Raw genomic sequence first — 20,512 nt, 5'->3', positions numbered from 1 at the left:
CAGTGACCGGAGCTCGTCCCTCTGTTGCTGTTACAGGCAGATGCCAGATAAATAACCATACCTTCCTCCTGAACTCAGTGGGACAATCCCAAATTTGGGGAGCTATCCCTATGTCTAGGGAGAGCAGCGATAACAGATGCCTACTTTGTAGTTTTGCTGAAAGACTCTAGATCCCTGCTATCAAGCAGCATTCTGGTTCTAGAAACGTAATATCTCCCAAATGTAAGTCCATGAGGAAATTCGGAGTCAGATTGTACTGTGGAAATCACTTTAACAAAATTTCACATTTCTGAAAGTTTCACGCTCCACCACAAGATGGCGTCCGAAATTACTATTTGTTAATGAAGCGGCCATCTTTATTCACCTCCCACTTTAGGGTGGACCAACATGGCGGCCTGTATTTCACCGAAAGCCGGAAGATTTACAGGAAGTGTCATAGAAGATTGCACAGCGATGGCTGCTCGTGTGTGTTACGTGCTGCTCCTGTCCGTGCTGCTGGCGGCGGCCGTGTCTCCGGGCCGGGGTGAGAAGTAACAGCGGTTATATTACTGCAGTGACTGACGGAGGGGCGGGATACCTGCGGGCACTTCCGGTCTGGGGTCCCTGTCACCTGGTGGTCACTGTCTGTGTGCAGAGGCCGTGCACTAATATGGCGGCTGTAATGCAGACTATTCTATATGGCCAGTGTAGGTGTTGCAGTCCGGGTGCATTGGGGCAGCTTTATAATGGGGGTCACTGTGTGTGCACTGCCCCTGCTAGGGTCAGACGGCGGCATGATGGAGGAGCCGGGGCGGCCTTTAGTGTAGCAATCTCCCCTAATGTAAATCTGTTTATGATTCACTTTCGCAAAACATCCCGGGCGTTTTATAGAGGTCGGCCACTCCCTTTTAAATAATGCGGGCCTCCTGATGTAACGCGCTGTTATGACGGTGCCAAGTTCCCAGGGCTGCAGCCGATCAACGGCGGACACAGTTATACCATGTGAGCGCTGCAGCCGATCGGCGGCAGACACGGTTATACCATGTGAGCGCTGCAGCCGATCAACGGCAGACACGGTTATACCATGTGAGCGCTGCAGCCGATCAACGGCAGACACGGTTATACCATGTGAGCGCTGCAGCCGATCAACGGCAGACACGGTTATACCATGTGAGCGCTGCAGCCGATCAACGGCAGACACGGTTATACCATGTGAGCGCTGCAGCCGATCAACGGCGGACACGGTTATACCATGTGGGCGCTGCAGCCGATCGGTGGCAGACTCGGTTATACCATGTGAGCGCTGCAGCCGATCAGCGGCAGACACTGTTATACCATGTGAGCGCTGCAGCCGATCAGCGGCAGACTCGGTTATACCATGTGAGCGCTGCAGTCGGTCAGCGGCGGACACGGTTATACCATGAGAGCGCTGCAGCTGATCGGCGGCGGACACGGTTATACCATGAGAGCGCTGCAGCCGATCGGCGGCGGACTCGGTTATACCATGAGAGCGCTGCAGCCGATCGGCGGCAGACTCGGTTATACCATGAGAGCGCTGCAGCCGATCGGCGGCAGACTCGGTTATACCATGTGAGCGCTGCAGCCGATCGGCGGCAGACTCGGTTATACCATGTGAGCGCTGCAGCCGATCAGCGGCGGACACTGTTATACCATGTGAGCGCTGCAGCCGATCAACGGCAGACACGGTTATACCATGTGAGCGCTGCAGCCGATCAACGGCGGACACGGTTATACCATGTGGGCGCTGCAGCCGATCGGTGGCAGACTCGGTTATACCATGTGAGCGCTGCAGCCGATCAGCGGCGGACACTGTTATACCATGTGAGCGCTGCAGCCGATCAGCAGCAGACTCGGTTATACCATGTGAGCGCTGCAGTCGGTCAGCGGCGGACACGGTTATACCATGAGAGCGCTGCAGCTGATCGGCGGCGGACACGGTTATACCATGAGAGCGCTGCAGCCGATCGGCGGCGGACACGGTTATACCATGAGAGCGCTGCAGCCGATCGGCGGCAGACTCGGTTATACCATGTGAGCGCTGCAGCTGATCAGCGGCTGCTATTGGACCGCTCCCTCATACGAATGTCAGACTAGTGGAAGGATCGCTCCGCAGTCCAGCAGCGGCCGCTGACTAGACGTGGGACGCTCGTGATCTGACCTGTTATGTGGCTCTGACCTCGCTGGACCGGCAGCAACGTTTTTTTTACAAATGGCGTAACTTTAACGTAAAAGATTCCCTTTAAGTTAAAGTTACGCCATTTGTAAAAGGTACAAGACAATAACTAAGTCATTTTTTTTTTTTTATGTTTTGCAGTATTCATTTCCTTTGTTTTCGGGCCAGATTCTTTATTGAATGGGACACGTGGCTCTTAAATGTTGCGCAAAATGAAAAATGGTTTTTATTTTTGTCTTGAACCTGTTTTGGAAGTCTTCAGCCACATATTCCCCACACAGTGCGCCAAAATAAAAAACCCGAAATATCAAGACTGTAAAATAACCCCTGGTGTGGGAACACTGACCCAAAAGGCTTTACAGTGCCTACAAGTAGTATTCAACCCCCTGCAGATTTAGCAGGTTTGATAAGATGCAAATAAGTTAGAGCCTTCAAACTTCACACAAGAGCAGGATTTATTAACAGATGCATAAATCTTACAAACCAAAAAGTTATGTTGCTCAGTTAAATTTTAATAAATTTTAAACATACAAGTGTGGGTCAATTATTATTCAACCCCTAGGTTTAATATTTTGTGGAATAACCCTTGTTTGCAATTACAGCTAATAATCGTCTTTTATAAGACCTGATCATGCCGGCACAGGTCTCTGGAGTTATCTTGGCCCACTCCTCCATGCAGATCTTCTCCAAGTTATCTAGGTTCTTTGGGTGTCTCATGTGGACTTTAATCTTGAGCTCCTTCCACAAGTTTTCAATTGGGTTAAGGTCAGGAGACTGACTAGGCCACTCCAACACCTTGATTTTTTGCCTCTTGAACCAGGCCTTGGTTTTCTTGGCTGTGTGCTTTGGGTCGTTGTCTTGTTGGAAGATGAAATGACGACCCATCTTAAGATCCTTGATGGAGGAGCGGAGGTTCTTGGCCAAAATCTCCAGGTAGGCCGTGCTATCCATCTTCCCATGGATGCGGACCAGATGGCCAGGCCCCTTGGCTGAGAAACAGCCCCACAGCATGATGCTGCCACCACCATGCTTGACTGTAGGGATGGTATTCTTGGGGTCGTATGCAGTGCCATCCAGTCTCCAAACGTCATGTGTGTGGTTGGCACCAAAGATCTCGATCTTGGTCTCATCAGACCAGAGAACCTTGAACCAGTCTGTCTCAGAGTCCTCCAAGTGATCATGAGCAAACTGTAGACGAGCCTTGACATGACGCTTTGAAAGTAAAGGTACCCTACGGGCTCGTCTGGAACGGAGACCATTGCGGTGGAATACGTTAATTATGGTATTGACTGAAACCAATGTCCCCACTGCCATGAGATCTTCCCGGAGCTCCTTCCTTGTTGTCCTTGGGTTCGCCTTGACTCTTCGGACAAGCCTGGCCTCGGCACGGGAGGAAACTTTCAAAGGCTGTCCAGGCCGTGGAAGGCTAACAGTAGTTCCATAAGCCTTCCACTTCCGGATGATGCTCCCAACAGTGGAGACAGGTAGGCCCAACTCCTTGGAAAGGGTTTTGTACCCCTTGCCAGCCTTGTGACCCTCCACGATCTTGTCTCTGATGGCCTTGGAATGCTCCTTTGTCTTTCCCATGTTGACCATGTATGAGTGCTGTTCACAAGTTTGGGGAGGGTCTTAAATAGTCAGAAAAGGCTGGAAAAAAGAGATAATTAATCCAAACATGTGAAGCTCATTGTTCTTTGTGCCTGAAATACTTCTTAATACTTTAGGGGAACCAAACAGAATTCTGGTGGTTTGAGGGGTTGAATAATAAATGACCCTCTGAATAAACTTTTCACAATTTAAAAAAAAATTAAACAAAGAAATAACATTCTTTTTTGCTGCAGTGCATTTCACACTTCCAGGCTGATCTACAGTCCAAATGTCACAATGCCAAGTTAATTCCGAATGTGTAAACCTGCTAAATCTGCAGGGGGTTGAATACTACTTGTAGGCACTGTATAAGCTGAACGTGAATCCTAAAGAGGGAAAATGCCCGGACTAAAGACAGCTCGGTAAATATTAAAAGATTTATATTTTATTGACTAGTAAAAAAGTTTCTATAAAAATCCAAAGTCCTGACACCCAAATGCATACAATGGGGGGCGAGAGACTGAGGGGACCCCACAATAGTGTATAAACACTACCCAAGCTGAGTGAAGAATTCATCAGATAGTATATTTATAATAATACATACTCAGCTAAGGCAAGTGAAAATTAGCATAAAAAGCACAAAAAACCCTAGTGTGAACTAACCCGAATACCCATTCAGCTAAGGTAAGTGGACATATGTACATCGACATACATGGATGCTAAAAAACGCTGAAAATCAGTAGGAAAAAAAAAAACCAGGTTTTGCTGCGTTTATTGTACCAAAACCTGATTCTATAGAATAGGACTTTTTTTTCCAGTTTTCAGCACTAAACTTTATCATGCGTAAGAGACAAATCTAGCATGCCAAAACACAAAAAACACGCATCAAGAACATGGTTTTTTTTCCAGCAGCTTCTTTCCTGCCAAGAGATCAGGTTTTGCTTCAGAAAAAAAAACACTAAAAAAAAAAAAGCCTAGTGTGAACTTAGCCTTATTCTAAGTATATTATCTGATAAATCTTTCACTCAGCTCGGGTAGTGTTTATATTATACTATTGTGGGGTCCCCCCTCAGTCTGTTGCCCCCACATTTTATGTATTTGTGTGTCAGTACTTTGGATTTTTATGGAAACTTTACTATTCAATAAAATATATTTAAATGTACTGAGAGGACTTTGGTCCTGGATTCACAGTGAAACCAGGCGTACCGAAATTCACTTGGTGGAGGACCAGGGTGCATTTTCATAAAAAATATTACAACTCTCGAAAAAGGCACAATTGATGAATCGGCCACAAATATCTAGAAGACAGAACCCATGCTCACTGTGGAGAACATATAATATAAATGCGAGGAAATCGACTTAACCCCCTCCAGCCCCCTCCCTCAAGAACCCCCACCCACAAATTAAAAGTAGAATTTTCACACGCAAAAATATATCCGACTGCTTGTGTTGTAACAGACCTCTATAAGCTAGGACATATGCTACTCTCTTAAGGGGGTTGTATATCCAATTTTTTCTTTATTTTGGGACGGTGTGGTGGAAGGAGGGTCTCTAACTGGCATAAACAAAGTAAAGTGACACCTCACCTTTCCTCTTCCACCTCCTGTTCCCGTGCTTCCCTAACTCTCCGCTGGTCTCTACTTTATGGTCCCTCTTGAGACACAGGAAATGCCACTTAGCCAATCACTGGTCACGGTGGTGACACGCCTCAGCCAGTGATTGGACAAGCAGCTTATTCCTGTGTATCAGGAAGGTGAGACCTGCGGAGTCCCATTGGTAGTAGCGCTGCAGAAGGTGAAGGAGAGGAGTCTGGAGATGAGGTGGTAACGGGTGTTTTATTGTTTTTTGCTGCCGTAATCCATCTTATCGGCAGCACATTGTCTCATGGAGATGTGCTGCTGATAACATGAGGGGGGCAGAGAATGATGCTGTTGGCCATAGTTTGGGCCCCCCATTGTTCATCAGCCTGTGTAAACAGGGACTGTGCTGTGGATGATGTGTAGAGATCTATTGATCGTTCTAGCCATCGATCTGTCCACTCATAAACGCGGATTGTGTGTTGTCTAGTTTTGCACTTAAACATGACGATTTCTGGCCATCAATGTACACGGGATGATGGACTGGTCATTGAAACAGCCTGATGAGTGGTGAGGAGACCCAACGATCACCGATATGACTGTTCCCTCCCATATACAGCATCAAGGTATAAAAAGGAATAAAAAGCTATGAAATAGTCAAATGCATCAATGCTACAGTGAAAGACAGTGCTCCTGTTCTTCCTTCATTATCTACAGGACTGTTGGAGATATGCAAGTACAGCTCCCAGATATCTACCCTGTTTTTGGAATCAGTGGGGTCTCCAGCAATCGACAAGTTATCACTTACCCTGCAGGTGGTTAAAAACTTGCTAAGGCCACGTTCACACGATCAGTATTTGTAAGCCAAAATCAGGAGTGGAAATATCAGAGGAACAGTCTAATAGAAACACGTCACCACTTCTGTATTTATCACCCACTCCTGGCTTTGCAGGCTATGCCTGGCAGATATGACTGCTTCCAGTCTTCATTATCCAACTTTTCTCCTCCCCTTCTCTTCAGTGTCCCTATCACGCCATGTGCGTGGATGGAAATCCCGCGCCTGCGCACTCTGCCCGCTACTCGGCACTGTGAGAAATTCACCTACTGTGCATCGGAGATCACTGGAACTGGATGTTATAGCGACTCTCCAGCGCCTGCTCACATCAAAAGTGAAGACAGCGCCGTCAGAAGGGCGGAACAGAGCAGAGGAGTGACGGCCGGCAGAATGCGCAGACATGGGATTTCCGGCCACTCACATGATGTGATAGGGAAATCTGAAGAGGAGAGAACCTGTAGTGTACGTCCCATAGCCTGGAAGAGCGAACGTATAAAAGATGAAAAGGCCACATCCAGGAGGCATACAGGCATGACTAATTTCACCTGTATACAACCTGTGTGCCCATTTTATTAACTTACAAAGCTCAAAAGGGTGACAGATTTAAGGTGTTAACAGGACTGGACATTAAGGGGTTTTGGAGCGCCTAGTTTACTCCTGCCTTACCCGTTACCTCTCCACTCACTCCCTTCTAGACCCTTCACAGTCCGGCTTCCGCCCCTACATTCGACAGAAACTGCACTCATCAAAGTGACCAATGACCTTCTGACAGCAAAACGTAACGGTGACCACTTTCTGCTCATTCTTCTTGACCTATCTGCAGCTTTTGATACTGTTGACCACCATCTCCTACTCTCTAGGCTCCAGTCACTAGGCATTAAGGACATCACTCTCTCCTGGTTCTCTTCCTATCTCTCTGACCGCTCCTTCAGTGTTTTGTTCTCTGGCTCCACGTCATCTCTTCCTCTTGCTGTTGGGGTACCTCAGGGCTCAGTCCTTGGCCCCCTTCTCCTCTCTCTACACGGCCCCAATTGGACAGACCATCAGCAGATTTGGCTTTCGATACCATCTTTGTGCTGATGACACACAACTATACACATCTTCCCCCGACCTCACCCCCGCTGTACTACAGAACGTCAGTGACTGTCTGTCCGCAGTCTCCAATATCGTGTCCACTCTCTATCTGAAACTCAACCTCTCCAAAACTGAACTTCTGCTCCCGCCGTCTACTAACCTCCCTAAATCTGACATTTCCCTCTCCGTGGGTGGTACCACAATAACACCCCGGCAGCAGGCGCGCTGTCTGGGTGTTATGTTTGACACCAATCTCTCCTTCACATCCCACATATACAATCTCTTGCCCGCTCTTGCCGCTTACACCTAAATAACTTCTCTAGAATCCGCCCTTTTCTCACCTCACTGTAGCATTGATCCACTCCCGCCTGGATTACTGCAACGCTCTATTAATTGGCCTCCCCATCACTCGACTATCCCCTCTCTAGTCCATACTTAATGCAGCAGCCAGGGTCGTCCATCTGGCTAATCGGTACTCGGACGTGTCTGCTCTTCCTCACTCATTACACTGGCTTCCCATTCATTATAGGATCCAATTCAAAGTACTTGTTCTCACCCACAAAGCTCTCCACAGTGTGGCACCCCCCTACATCATCATCTTCCTCATTTCTGTCTATCGGCCTAGCTGATCGCTGCGCTCTGCAAACGACTTTCGAGTAACCTCTGCACTAATCCGCACCTCCCACTCCCGACTCCAAGACTTCTCCCGAGCTGCTCCTATCCTCTGGAATGCTCTACCACAAGAAATTAGGACTAACCACAATTTGCATAGTTTTAGGCGCTCCCTCAAACACATTTGTTCAGAGCGGCCTATCACGTTCACAATCAAAGTCCTTCTCTGTGTAAGTGTGTGTGGGTAGCCAATTCACTATCTCCATCCATCCTTCACTCCCTCAAGATGGCTGGACCATCATTGTAAATGCACCATTGTAAATACACACCTGTACTTTGCATCTCCCCCCCCCCCCCCCTCATTGTAGATTGTAAGCTCTCACGAGCAGGGTCGTCTTATTTCGTCTTATTTTGCTTTAATTATTGTATCATTAACGTTGTTACTCATGACTTGTGTTTTGAAACTGTTAAACTGTAAAGCGCTGCGGAATATGTTGGCGCTATATAAATAAAGATTATTATTATTATTGTTATTATTATTACATGTAAATGTGTGTGTTTCAGTGAACCAGTTTTCAAGGTGTGCACTGCTGACTGTCGTTATAGGTCTTCTCCCTTCTAAATTTTTAATGATGCATCTGAAAGCCTCCCACCAGAATGGATAGGCAAAAGAATGTATGGTTTAAAAATACATTTTATTAATCCAACAAATATTATTACAATACAAAAATATTTCCAATAATAATGATGCATCTAGCCAATACAGATCAGACTGGATTCCTAACTAGTTGCAAGAATATCACAGAAGCTATACAATACCCAGATCTAAATGCAATCTTATATAAACTTCTTTTCTTTTGCAAAATACGTAATAACATGTCACATAACTCTCAACATACCACGGGCAATGTGCAATTAACGCTAATGCAAAGTGCCTGTAAACATTATCCTAGGTTTTGGGCTAAAGGATCACCCTTAAATAATCAGAGTAAAGTGCTTTAGTGCCTATACTTATTTGCTAGCCAATGTGATCAAAGTAAAATGCTTGCTTAGAATAATTACCTTAGTAGGGGAACCACACCAGACCTGCCACCCACCCCAACGTACGTTTCGATAGAGTCTTCTTCTGGGGGCGTGATTTTTTAATTAGCGAAATAATGAAGTAGCTGATATCAGTATGGATGCGGCTGAGACTCTGAAGACTAGTGATGAGTGAGTATACTCGTTGCTCAGGTGTCTTCCGAGTATTTTGGCGTGCTCGGAGATTGTTTGTGTCACCGCAGCTGCATGATTTGCGGCTGCTAGACAGCCTGAATACATGTGGGGGTTCCCTAAGAAACAGGCAGTCTCCACATGTATTCAGGCTGTCTAGCAGCCGCAAATCATGCAGCTGCGGTGACACAAACTAAATCTCCGAGCATGCCAAAATACTCGGAGGACACCCGAGCAACAAGCATACTCACTCATGACTACTAACCACCACAGGCAAGCCACGGCCACATGATTCTATTTCATAGTCGTGCGGCCATTGATCTGTCTCGGGTGAGCAGATTGTTCTGCCGATCCTTAGAGACAGATCTACAGACTTCTGCACATAAGAAGTGCTGATCGATCAAACAATAATAGTTCAGTAATAGGATCGCTCGGTCCCCAGTCAATCGTACTTAGTTTGCACAAGAAGATGTGCAATGGGAACGTAAAGAAATATATTAGTAGTTGCTTAAAAGGGGTTGTCCAGACTTGTAGTTTAAAGGCCCCGTCACACATAGCAATCTCGCTAGCGAGATCGCTGCTGAGTCACAACTTTTGTGACACAACAGCAATCTCACCAGCGAGATCGCTGTGTGTGACAGCGATCAGCGACCGGCCCCCCTGCCGGTATCGCTGATCGCTGCAAGAAACCTCTGGACATTTTTTTTTCGTCGCTGATCTCCCGCTGGCCAGCACGCATCGCTGCGTGTGACAGGCTGGAGACCAGCGGTCACCTGTAATATAATAAAAAAAATAAAAAATATTGTTATTCTCACCTTCCGGCGTCCTGCGCAGCATTCCCGCCTCACTCCACGCTCCCGGTCCCAGTAATCCTTTGCAAGAATGGCCGATCTTTGCGATCCCGCGAGAATGGATGTCATCGCGGTAATTCTCGCAAAGGATTACTGGGACCGGAGCGTGGAGAGAGGCGGGAATGCTGCGCGGGACGTCGGAAGGTGAGAACAACAATATTTTTTATTTTAATTCTATTTTTGACATGAATATGGCATCAGCGCTAATGAACACAGCGATGCCGCGCGCGCGTCGTCGCTGTGCTAATCGCTGGTGAAGCTGTCTGTTTGACAGCTCACCAGCGATCCTGACACGTTGATATCGTTGTCGGGATCGCTGGAAAGTCGCTGTGTGACTCCAGCTTTAGTTTTCAGTGACTCTATATGACTGCAGACTTGTGAATCCTCACAGCAGGGACTGCGCACTGCCAGGATTTTGCGGGAGCGGGTGGTCATGTGACCACAAGTATGTGATTTGCATATTTCCGGCCACATTGCCACTACACGGATCTGTCCTCATTTCCATTGTATTGAGTGAGGTCACGTACGTTTAAGGCCTGTTTCACATTTCCGTTTTTTTTACGTCAGTTGAAATCCGCCAAAGATTTAAGAAACGGATCCGTTTCCGTTGGAGAATAAACGGATGTAGCGGATCCGTTTTTTGGATGGATCCACAGCAGCCGCCAGTCAGGAAATTTTAAGAAACCCGCGGGTCTGGAAAGGAGAGAGAAAATCTTCCGGGCATGCGCACTTGAAAAAAGCGGACCGTCGCTACAAAAAAAGTTCGTCTGTACCGGCCGCTAATGCAAATCTATGGGGGGAAAAAGGGGCGGATCCGTTTTTATCTAAAACTGGTGGATTTTGACTGACGTAAAAAAATGGAAATGTGAAACAGGCCTAACCGGCATGTGATGCAAATTGCACACTTGCTGTCACACACCCACCCCGCACCAATAATGGAGAATCCTGACAGCATGCACATTGTAGATTCATAAATCTGCCGTGATATAAAGTGACTGCAGACTTGAACTACAAGCCTGAACAATCCTTTTAGGTTGTGTGCACATGTAGCTTTTTTTTTTTTTTCTGCATTTTCGCAGCGTTTTTTAATGTGATTTTGCCGCGAAAACGCAAAAAAAAAAGCATCCCATGCAATCCTATGGCATTCCGCACATGCTGTGCTAATGCTGCGTATTTTTCCACGGCGGAATCGCATCGTGGAAAAATAGGCAGCATGCTCGTTCTTTCTGCGGAATCGCGGGAATTCCGTACACAGGAGTTCTGCTTACTTTCCGCATGTGGCTATGCCCACCATGCACAAAGTAAGCGGAGAATGTGCGGATGGTACCCACGGTCTGGAGGAGAGGAGATTCTCCTCCTGGCTCTGGGTACCATATCCCTGCTAAAAAATAGAATTCAAATAAAAAATCGTGATATTCTCACCTTCCGGTGTCCCACGCAGCGTCTCCAGGCCTCAGCGATGCTCCTGCAAGTCCCGTTCCCAGTGATGCCTTGCGACAATGACCTTTGTCTCAGTATTTCGAGACCGCAACGTCATCAAAGGTCATTGTCGCAAGGCATCCCTGGGAACGGGACTTGCCGGCCTTGGGACGCCCGAAGGTGAGAAGAACACGATTTATTTTTTTTATTTTTAACATTAGATCTTTTTTACTACTGATGCTGCATAGGCAGCCTCAATAGTAAAAAGTTGGTCACACTAGTCAAACGCTATGTTTGACAAGTGTGACCAACTTGTCAATCGGTTTTCCAAGCGATGCTACAGATCGCCTGGAAATCGCCAGCATTCTGCAAGCTAATTACGCTTGCAAAACGCTATTGTTTTCACGGGAAATACATGTGAATTACAAATGCGGATTTCTCCCGTATTTCCCGAGGCATGGAATTGTGGAATTCCCTCGGAAATTTAGGCGGGAATCCCGGACGTGTGCACATAGCCTTAAAGAAAATCTGTCTGCAAAAAAAAGTATATACTTGCATTCATAGTGGTGACCTGCAGATAGATACTGGGTCACGTGCGACTACAGGGGGAAAATATATTGCTTCTGCTGCCGCTTGCTTCCAGTCATTGAGGGGCTGCAGGGAGCCATTCCCCTGTTCCTTGACTGGCAGCCTGCCCTGCACTGTGTGTGGAGCAGGATGTCAGTCAAGGTGCACAGTGATTGATTGCAGCGCACTCGCTGATCACTTCTCTGGTTGTGCCCCGAGATTTGGAAGCAAGTGGCGGCTGCAGGGAGAATAAGGCTAAGTGCACACGTACCGGAACTCTCGCGGAAATTACCGCGAGAATTCCGGAATTCCAGTCCGCGGGAAAATCGCATTTTAAATTCCCGCGGAAAAACTAGCATTTTGCAAGCATATTTAGCTTGCAAAATTCTAGCGTTCTCCAAGCGATCTGTAGCATCGCTTGGAGAACTGATTGACAGGTTGGTCACACTCGTCAAACATAGTGTTTGACAAGTGTGACCAACTTTTTACTACTGAGGCCGCCTATGCAGCATCAATAGTAAAAGAATGTAAAAAAAAAAATAAAAAAATGGTGTTATTCTCACCCTCCGACGTCCCGCGCATCCGTTCCTAGTAATCCTTTGCGAAAATGCCCGCGATGACGTCAATTCTCGCGGGATCACGACGTCTCGTGGTAATTCGCGATGACCGCGAGACTTCGCGATCCCGCGAGAACGGACGCCATCGCGGGCATTTTCGCAAAGGACTACTGGGAATGAGAGCGTGAAGAGAAGCAGGAAGGCTGCGCGGGATGTCAGAGGGTGAGAATAACAATATTTTTTTATTTTTAAATTCTATTTTTTACAGGGATATGGTACCCAAAGCCCGGAGGACAGTCTCCTCTCCTCCGGACCGTGGGTACCATCCGCAAATGTTCTGCTTACTTTCCGCATGGTGTGCACAGCCACATGCGGGAAGTAAGCGGAACAATGCATTCCTATGGGTGCGGGATCGCCGCGATTCCGCAAATAAATGAGCATGCTGCGGTTTTTACCGCGAAGCAATTCCGCCGCGGTAAAAACCGCAGCATTAGCACAGCATTGCGGAATCCCATAGGAATGCATGGGATGCTTATTTTTCGCGTTTTCGCGGCAAAATCGCTCCGGTTAAAACCGCCGCGGAAACGCGAAAAAAACGCCACGTGTGAACTCAGCCTTAAATTAATTTTTATCTCACCCATGACTGCACCACAGAGAGAGGGGATCCACCCTTCAAGGACAGGAACCCTACAGGATAAAAGGGCGGTACCTTTCCCTCACGTCGGTTGCTTTTCCTGTCCTTGACCTGAAGATAGAAGACGCGGCGTCAACAGTTTTTACCAGGCCTGGCCGGTTTGCTCAGCGATCCCTTCCATGCCTCAGCCAGCGTAGGAGTCCTGGAAGCACCACAGTGGGTCCAGGGGGGCGTTCTTTGCAAGCAGTGGTACCACGCTGTGTGGATAGCCAGATTCTGCACATCTCCAGCAGTGCATGCACGGGGCACGCTCCTTGAAGTGCACCCTAATGATGCGCCTACTGGAGACATTTGTTTGGGATGAGACCGGAAGAGGCTCCTGGAGGGACGCGGGTTTCAGAATCTTCAACTTCATCATCAGATGAAGATATGGAAGGACGTCAGTTTTCCTATAGCAGATAGAGATTATTAGAACAGTTAGATTCACGATGGGTATGGTTGATCCAAAACCTGCAAAATCTTACAGGATATTATGTTTGGTTGTCTAGAACAGAGGATTCACCGATCCTTTCCCAGGAACGAAAAGATTGTCACTTGTCAAAAAAAAAGGAAAAAACAAAAGAGAGGCTCCTTTCTTCCATCTTTCAAAAGAAAATATTCTTTTGAAGAAACCTCATCATCTTCCTGGGATAAAGCCCCTAGGCTAAACGTAGCAGTAGAAAAAGCATCTAAAAAGTTTGCCCTGCCCTTTGAAGACCTAGGCATGCTAAGAGATTCTCTGAACAGGAAGGCAGATCGTTTTCTCAATGATACCTGGGAAGTTTCAGGCGGGTCTTTAAAACCAGCTGTTGCGGTGACATTACGGCGAGGTCTTTGATCATGTGGTTGGATTGTTTAGAAGATCGATTTAAAAATAAGGTGGCTGAGGACAATGTTTTAGCCACGATTCCATTAATGCGGTGGGGCAGCAGTGTTCCTCGCGGCTGCCTCAGCTGATACGGTTAGAATGGCAGCCAGATCAGCGGCACTTTCCAATGCATCCCATAGATAACTCCGGCTGAAATGCTGGCCGGGGGACATTCAAGCAAAATCAAAGTTATGCTGGATTCCATGTGAGGGCGAATATTTGTTTGGTACTGCCCTGGACGATATTCTGGAGAAGGCAGGTGACTGCAAAAAAGGATTAGGATAGATAGGAGGATTGAAGAAAAAAAACAGTAGAGGCTTTCTGTTTGGAGCTCCTACCCTTGAAGACAAAAAATCTTCCCAGCGGCTCCTGTCCCTGGGTGGGGAGGGGAAATGCTCTTACACTTTTTTTTTTTTTTTTTACTTGCCTGGAAAAAAATATCCAGAAGCAACTGGATTCTCAGCCTGGTGGAAACAGGCTTCAAGCTAGAAATCCAGTCAGTTCCTCAAACAAGGTTTACCCTGACTTCCTCACTGTCCTCTCCAGAAGAACAGCTAGCCTCGGAATCCGAGGTTCTGTTTTTAGTGGAAAAAGTGGTCCTCCTGGATGTCCTCTTACGAGAATGAAGGGAAGAATTGTATTCTACTTTTTTTTTTTTTTTTTTTTGTAAGAAAGCCAGATGGCACACTAGGATTAAAATCAATTTAAGACCTTTAAACTGATTTCTAAGGGTCCCATTTCACTTAGCGACGCACCAGCGATCCCGACAACGATACGACCTGGTAGGGATCGCTGGTGCGTCGCTAAATGAATGCTAGTAAGCTGCCAAACAGGCAGATCTCTTCAGTGACGCAGCAACCATCCAGCGATGCGCGCTGGCCAGCGGGGCGCCGACGACGAAAAAATGGCTCAGGACATTCCTGCACGATCAGCGATATCCAGCAGGGGGGCCGGTCGCTGCTGCGAGTCACATGTAGCGAGATCGTTGTTGCGTCACAAAATCGGTGATGCATTAGCGATCTAGCTAGCTATCTCGCTATGTGAGACGGGACCTTAACCCCTTCACCCCCAAGGGTGGTTTGCACGTTCATGACCGGGCCAATTTTTACAATTCTGACCACTGTACCTTTATGAGGTCATAACTCTGGAACGCTTCCATGGATCCCGGTGATTCTGACATTGTTTTCTCGTGACATATTCTACTTCATGTTGGTGGTAAAATTTCATTCAAATAACTTGCGTTTATTTGTGAGAAAAATGGAAATTTGGCGAAAATTTTGCAATTTTCCAACTTTGAATTTTTATGCCCTTAAGTCACAGAGATACGGCACACAAAAAACTTGATAACTAACATTTCCCACATGTTTACTTTACATCAGCACAATTTTGGAACCAAAATTTTTTTTTGTTAGGAAGTTATAAGGGTTAAAAGTTGACCAGCGATTTCTCATTTTTACAACACCATTTTATTTTTAGGACCACATCACATTTGAAGCCACTTTGAGGGGTCTATATGATAGAAAATACCCAAAAGTGACACCATTCTAAAAACTGCACCCCTTAAGGTGCTCAAAACCACATTCAAGAAGTTTATTAACCCTTTATGTGCGTCACAGGAATTTTTTTGAATATTTAAGAAAAAAATGAACATCTAACTTTTTTTCACAAAAAAAATACTTCAGGTTCAATTTTTTTTATTTTACCAAGGGTAACAGGAGAAATTGGACTGCAAAAGTTATTGTGCAATTTGTCCTGAGTACGCTGATACCTGATATGTGGGGGGGAACGACTGTTTCGGCGCATGGCAGAGCTCAGAATGGAAGGAGCGCCGTTTGACTTTTTCAATGCAAAATTGGCTGGAATTCAGATTGGACGCCATGTCACGTTTGGCGAGTCCCTAATGTACCTAAACAGTGGAAACCCCCTACAAGTGACCCTATTTTGGAAACTAGACCCCCCAAGGAACTTATCTAGATATGTGATGAGAACTTTGAACCCACAAGGGCTTTACAGAAGTTTATAACGTACAGCGGTACAATTAAAAAATCATATTTTTTCCACAAAAATGATCTTTTCACCCCAATTTTTATTTTCCCAAGGGTAACAGGACCCTAAAAGTTATTGTGCAATTTGTCCTGAGTACGCTGATACCCCACATGTGGGGGTAAACCACTCTGTGGGCGCATGGCAGAGCTCGGAAGGGAAGCAGCGCCATTTGACGTTTTTGGCTGGAATTGAGATCGGACACCATGTCGCGATTGGAAAACCCCTGATGTACCAAAACAGTGGAAACCCCCCACAAATGACACCATTTTGGAAACTAGACCCACTAAGGAACTTATCTAGATGTGTGGTGAGCACTTTGAACCCCCAAGGGCTTCACAGAAGTTTATAATGCCAGGGCATGAAAATAAAAAAATCGTATTTTTTCCACAAACATGATCAATTAGTCCCCAATTTTTTTATTTTCCCAAGGGTAACAGGAGAAATTGAACCCCAAAAGTTGTTGTCCAATTTGTCCTCAGTACGCTGACACCCCATATGTGGGATAAAACTACTGTATGGACATACGTCAGGGCTCGGAAGGGAAGTAGTGACGTTTTGGAATGCAGACTTTGATGGAATGGTCTGCGGGTGTCATGTTGCCTTTGGAGAGCCCCTGATGTACCTAAACTATTGAAACTCCCCACAAGTGACCCCATTTTGGACACTAGACCCCCCGCGGAACTTATCTAGATGTGTGGTGAGCACTTTGAACCCCCAAGTGCTTCACAGAAGTTTATAACACTCGGACGTGAAAATAAAAAAATCATTTTTTTCCACAAAAATGATATTTTTGCCCCCAATTTTTTATTTTCCTAAGGGTAACAGGAGAAATTGGACCCCAAAAATTGTTTTGCAATTTGTCCTGAGTAGGCCGATACCCTACATGTGGGGGTAAAACACTGTTTGGGCGCATGGCAGAGCTTGGAAGGGAAGGAGCACCATTTGACTTTTTCAACTCAGAATTGGCTGGAATTGAGATCAGACGCCATGTTGCATTTGGAGAGCCCCTGATGTGCCCAAACAGTGGAAACCCCCAATTCTAACTCCAACCCGAACCCCAACACACCCCTGACCCTAGCCCTAACCCTAGCCCTAACCCTAGCCCTAATGGAAAAATGGAGATAAATACATTTTTTTATTTTATTATTTTTTCCCTAACTAAGGGGGTGATAACGGGGGGTTTGATTTACTATTTATGGCGGTTTTTATGTTTGGCAGCTGTCATATGCTAAAAGACGCTTTTTATTGTAAAAATAGTTTTTGCATCACCACATATTGAGAGCTATAATTTTTCCGTATTTTGACACACCGAGTCATGTGAGGTCTTATTTTTTGCGGGACGAGTTGATGTTTTTATTGGTACCATTTTCGGGCATGTGACATTTTTTGATCGCTTTTTATTCCGATTTTTGGGACGCAGAATGAACAAAAACCAGCGTTTCATGAATTTCTTTTGGGGGGGGGTGCGTTTACACCGTTCCGCGTGCGGTAAAATTGATAAAGCGGTTTTATTCAGGTCAGTACGGTTACAGCGATACCTCATTTAGGTCGTTTTTTTTATGTTTGGTCGGTTTTATGCAATGAAAACTATTTTATATAAAAAATAATTATTTTTGCATCGCTTTATTCTGCGAGCTATAACTTTTTTATTTTTTCGCTGATGATGCTGTATGGCGGCTCGTTTTTTGCGGGACAAGATGACGTTTTCAGCGGTACCATGGATATTTATATGCGTCTTTTTGATCGCGCGTTATTACACTTTTTGTTTGGCGGTATGATAATAAATCATTATTTTTTGCTTCGTTTTTTATTTTTATTTTTTAAGGGGTTCGCTAAAGGGGTTAACTAATGGGACAGTTTTATAGGGCGGGTCGTTACGGACGCGGCGATACCTAATATGTGTACTTTTATTGTTTTTTTTTTTTGTTTGTTTGTTTATTTCCAAAAAATGGATTTATTGGGGGAATATTTTTTTTTTTTTTTATTATTTTAACACTTTTTATTTTTTTTAAACTTTATTAAATAGTCCCAGGTGGGACATCACGATCTGTCACAGGCAGTGCAGAAGGCTTCCTCATGCCTGCGCTTTGCAGGCACTGAGGAAGCCAGCTTCCTGAAGGCCCCCGTCGCCATCTTGGATTCGGGGGCCTGCAGGAAAGGAGCCCCCCGCAGCAGCGCTGCACATTGCGCTGCCGTGGGGGGCTCAGGGAAGCACGGAGGGAGCCCCCTCCCTGCCGATGCTTCCCTTTAACCCCCGGTACACCGCGATCATGTTTGATCGCGGTGTGCAAGGGGTTAAGGTGTCGGGGGCGGTCCGTGACCACCCCTGACACATTGTGCCGGGTGTCAGCTGTGATAATCAGCTGACACCCGGCCGCGATCAGCGGCGCTCACCACGTGGGCGCCGCTGATCGCAGTAGACGTACTATCCCGTCCATGGGCATAGGGGCCCGGGTCCCATGGACGGGATAGTACATCGGACGGCAGGAAGGGGTTAAAGGTTCAGTCTTTCAAGATGGAGTCAGTAAAGTGAAGTATAAAAATTTTTTTTTAAGATTGTTTTATGACAGTCTTGGACCTGAAAGATGCCTATTATCATGTGCCCATACAGTGATCATCAGACGTTCCTCAGTGTAGCTGTGTCTATAAAACGGGTAGTAAAGCGCTTGTAATAGAGAGCCCTGCTGTGTGATCTAGCAGTGGCCCCTGGTGATCGCTCACCTGCGTACTGATTGTACTTTATCTGGACAACTTCTTAGGGTACCGTTACACTTAGCGATGCACCAGCGATCCCGACAACGATATGACGCGGTCAGGATCGCTGGTGCACCGCTAAGTGGTCGCTAGTGAGCTGCCACACAGGCAGATCTCACCAGCGACATAACAGCGGTCGGGGGTCGCTACTTACCTGTCAGACGAGGAGATCCTGACGTCCTCCCGCCCTCGTCCATGCGTCGCTCCTCGGCGCCACAGGAAGCCCAGCAGGAAGCTGATGACGAGAAATGGTCCAGGACGTTCTCGCGCGATCAGCGATAACCAGCGGGGGAGCCGGTCGGAGGTAAGTATCAGACATAGCGATATCGCTAGCAATATCGCTATAACGTCACAAAACCAGTGACTTTACAGCGATATTGCTAGCGATATCGCTATGTGTAATGGGCCCTTTAGTTATAGGCAATTCAGTCCACCACTGCGGGGTTCATTTGCAAGAGGTTGACTTCCTTTAAATGACTTAGGTTTGCTCTTAAATGGAATCTGTCACTCCATGGGACAAATAAAGCCTATTAATATGGGCATACAGGTGATAGAAATGTTAAAATAGTCATATTTATGCCTCATATCTACCGTCTTGTTGAGAAATCATCTTTTATTTCTTTGTCATTGATTTCTTCCCGTCTCAGGGGTGTGTGGTACCTGGAAGAAATCTTTTCCTCCTGTCTTCATTTGCGTACCCCCCCCTCAACGTCACAGTGCCTTGTGGCGTGTAATGGTGACCGCATAATCCTGCACTTTCACCCTGCAATACTGCGATTATACGTGCATTCTATGGGCTTTGACTTCATCGTTCTGTGCAGGTGCACTGCTACTACGTCCATTGCAGTAACCTGGCATGTTCAGCGAAAAGGTTCTCTCCCCACCTTGCAATTACAGATGTCAGATGTTTCCTGTAGTTCTTGACCAAGTTTGCACACGCTGCAGCAGGGATTGTAGCCCACTCCTCCATACAGATCTCCAGATCTTTTAGGTTTCGGGGCTGTCGCAGGGCAACATTGAGTTTCGGCTCCTTTCAAAGATTTTCTATCAGGTTCATTGACCAGGTCGTCCCGTGTAGTTCTGGGATGATTCCTCATCTTTCTCAGTATTATCCTTACCCCACGAGGCAAGATTTTGCATGGAGCCGGAGACTGAGGAAGGTTTAGTCATCTTGTGTTTCTTCCATTTTCTATTAATTGCGCCAACAGTTGCCTTCTCACCAAGCTGCTTGTCTAATGTTCTGTAGCCCATCCCAGGCTTGTGCAGGTCTACAGTTTTGTCCCTGGTTTCCTTAGAAGCTCTTTGGTCTTGGCCGTGGTGGAGTGCAGAGTTCTCAAAGAAAAACTAACAGGTCTGTGAGAGCCAGAATTCTTGCTGGTTGGTTGGTGATCACATACTAATTTCATGCAATAAAATACAATTTATTTATTTAAAAATAATACAATGTGATTTTTTTTTGTTTGTTTTTTTTTTTTAGATTCTGTCTCTTACCTACGATACAAATTACAGACCTCTCCATTTTTTGTAGGTGGGAAAACTTGCAAAATTGTCAGTATGGGCAGAGTCACATTGCCGTATTTTTCGTACGAGAATCGGATTGTAAAACTCGCACTGGCCGGCACCTCTCCTGACCTGAGCTTGACAGCTGCATAGTAATCCATCATTCTGTCATGCTCAGGTCAGGAGAGGTGCCGGCCAGTCCGTTCA

General features: G+C 46.2%; 1 protein-coding gene across 1 annotated transcript in view; it reads left to right on the top strand.

Annotated features, from left to right (window-relative positions):
- Positions 1–364: 364 nt before the first annotated feature.
- The window catches only part of LOC141100271 (uncharacterized), a 58,978-nt gene continuing 38,830 nt past the window's right edge, over positions 365–20,512 (top strand). The window contains exon 1 of the mRNA XM_073588612.1: positions 365–523. Coding sequence (XP_073444713.1) covers positions 388–523 — 136 coding nt within the window. The 5' untranslated portion in view covers positions 365–387. The remainder of the gene's footprint in view (positions 524–20,512) is intronic.

This window comes from Dendrobates tinctorius, unplaced genomic scaffold (genome assembly GCF_039654945.1).
Source record: "Dendrobates tinctorius isolate UK_male_01 unplaced genomic scaffold, ASM3965494v1 ptg000104l, whole genome shotgun sequence".
NCBI lineage: Eukaryota > Metazoa > Chordata > Amphibia > Anura > Dendrobatidae > Dendrobates > Dendrobates tinctorius.
Note: the sequence above shows the minus strand (reverse complement) of the source record. Positions and strands in the feature narration are given on the sequence as shown.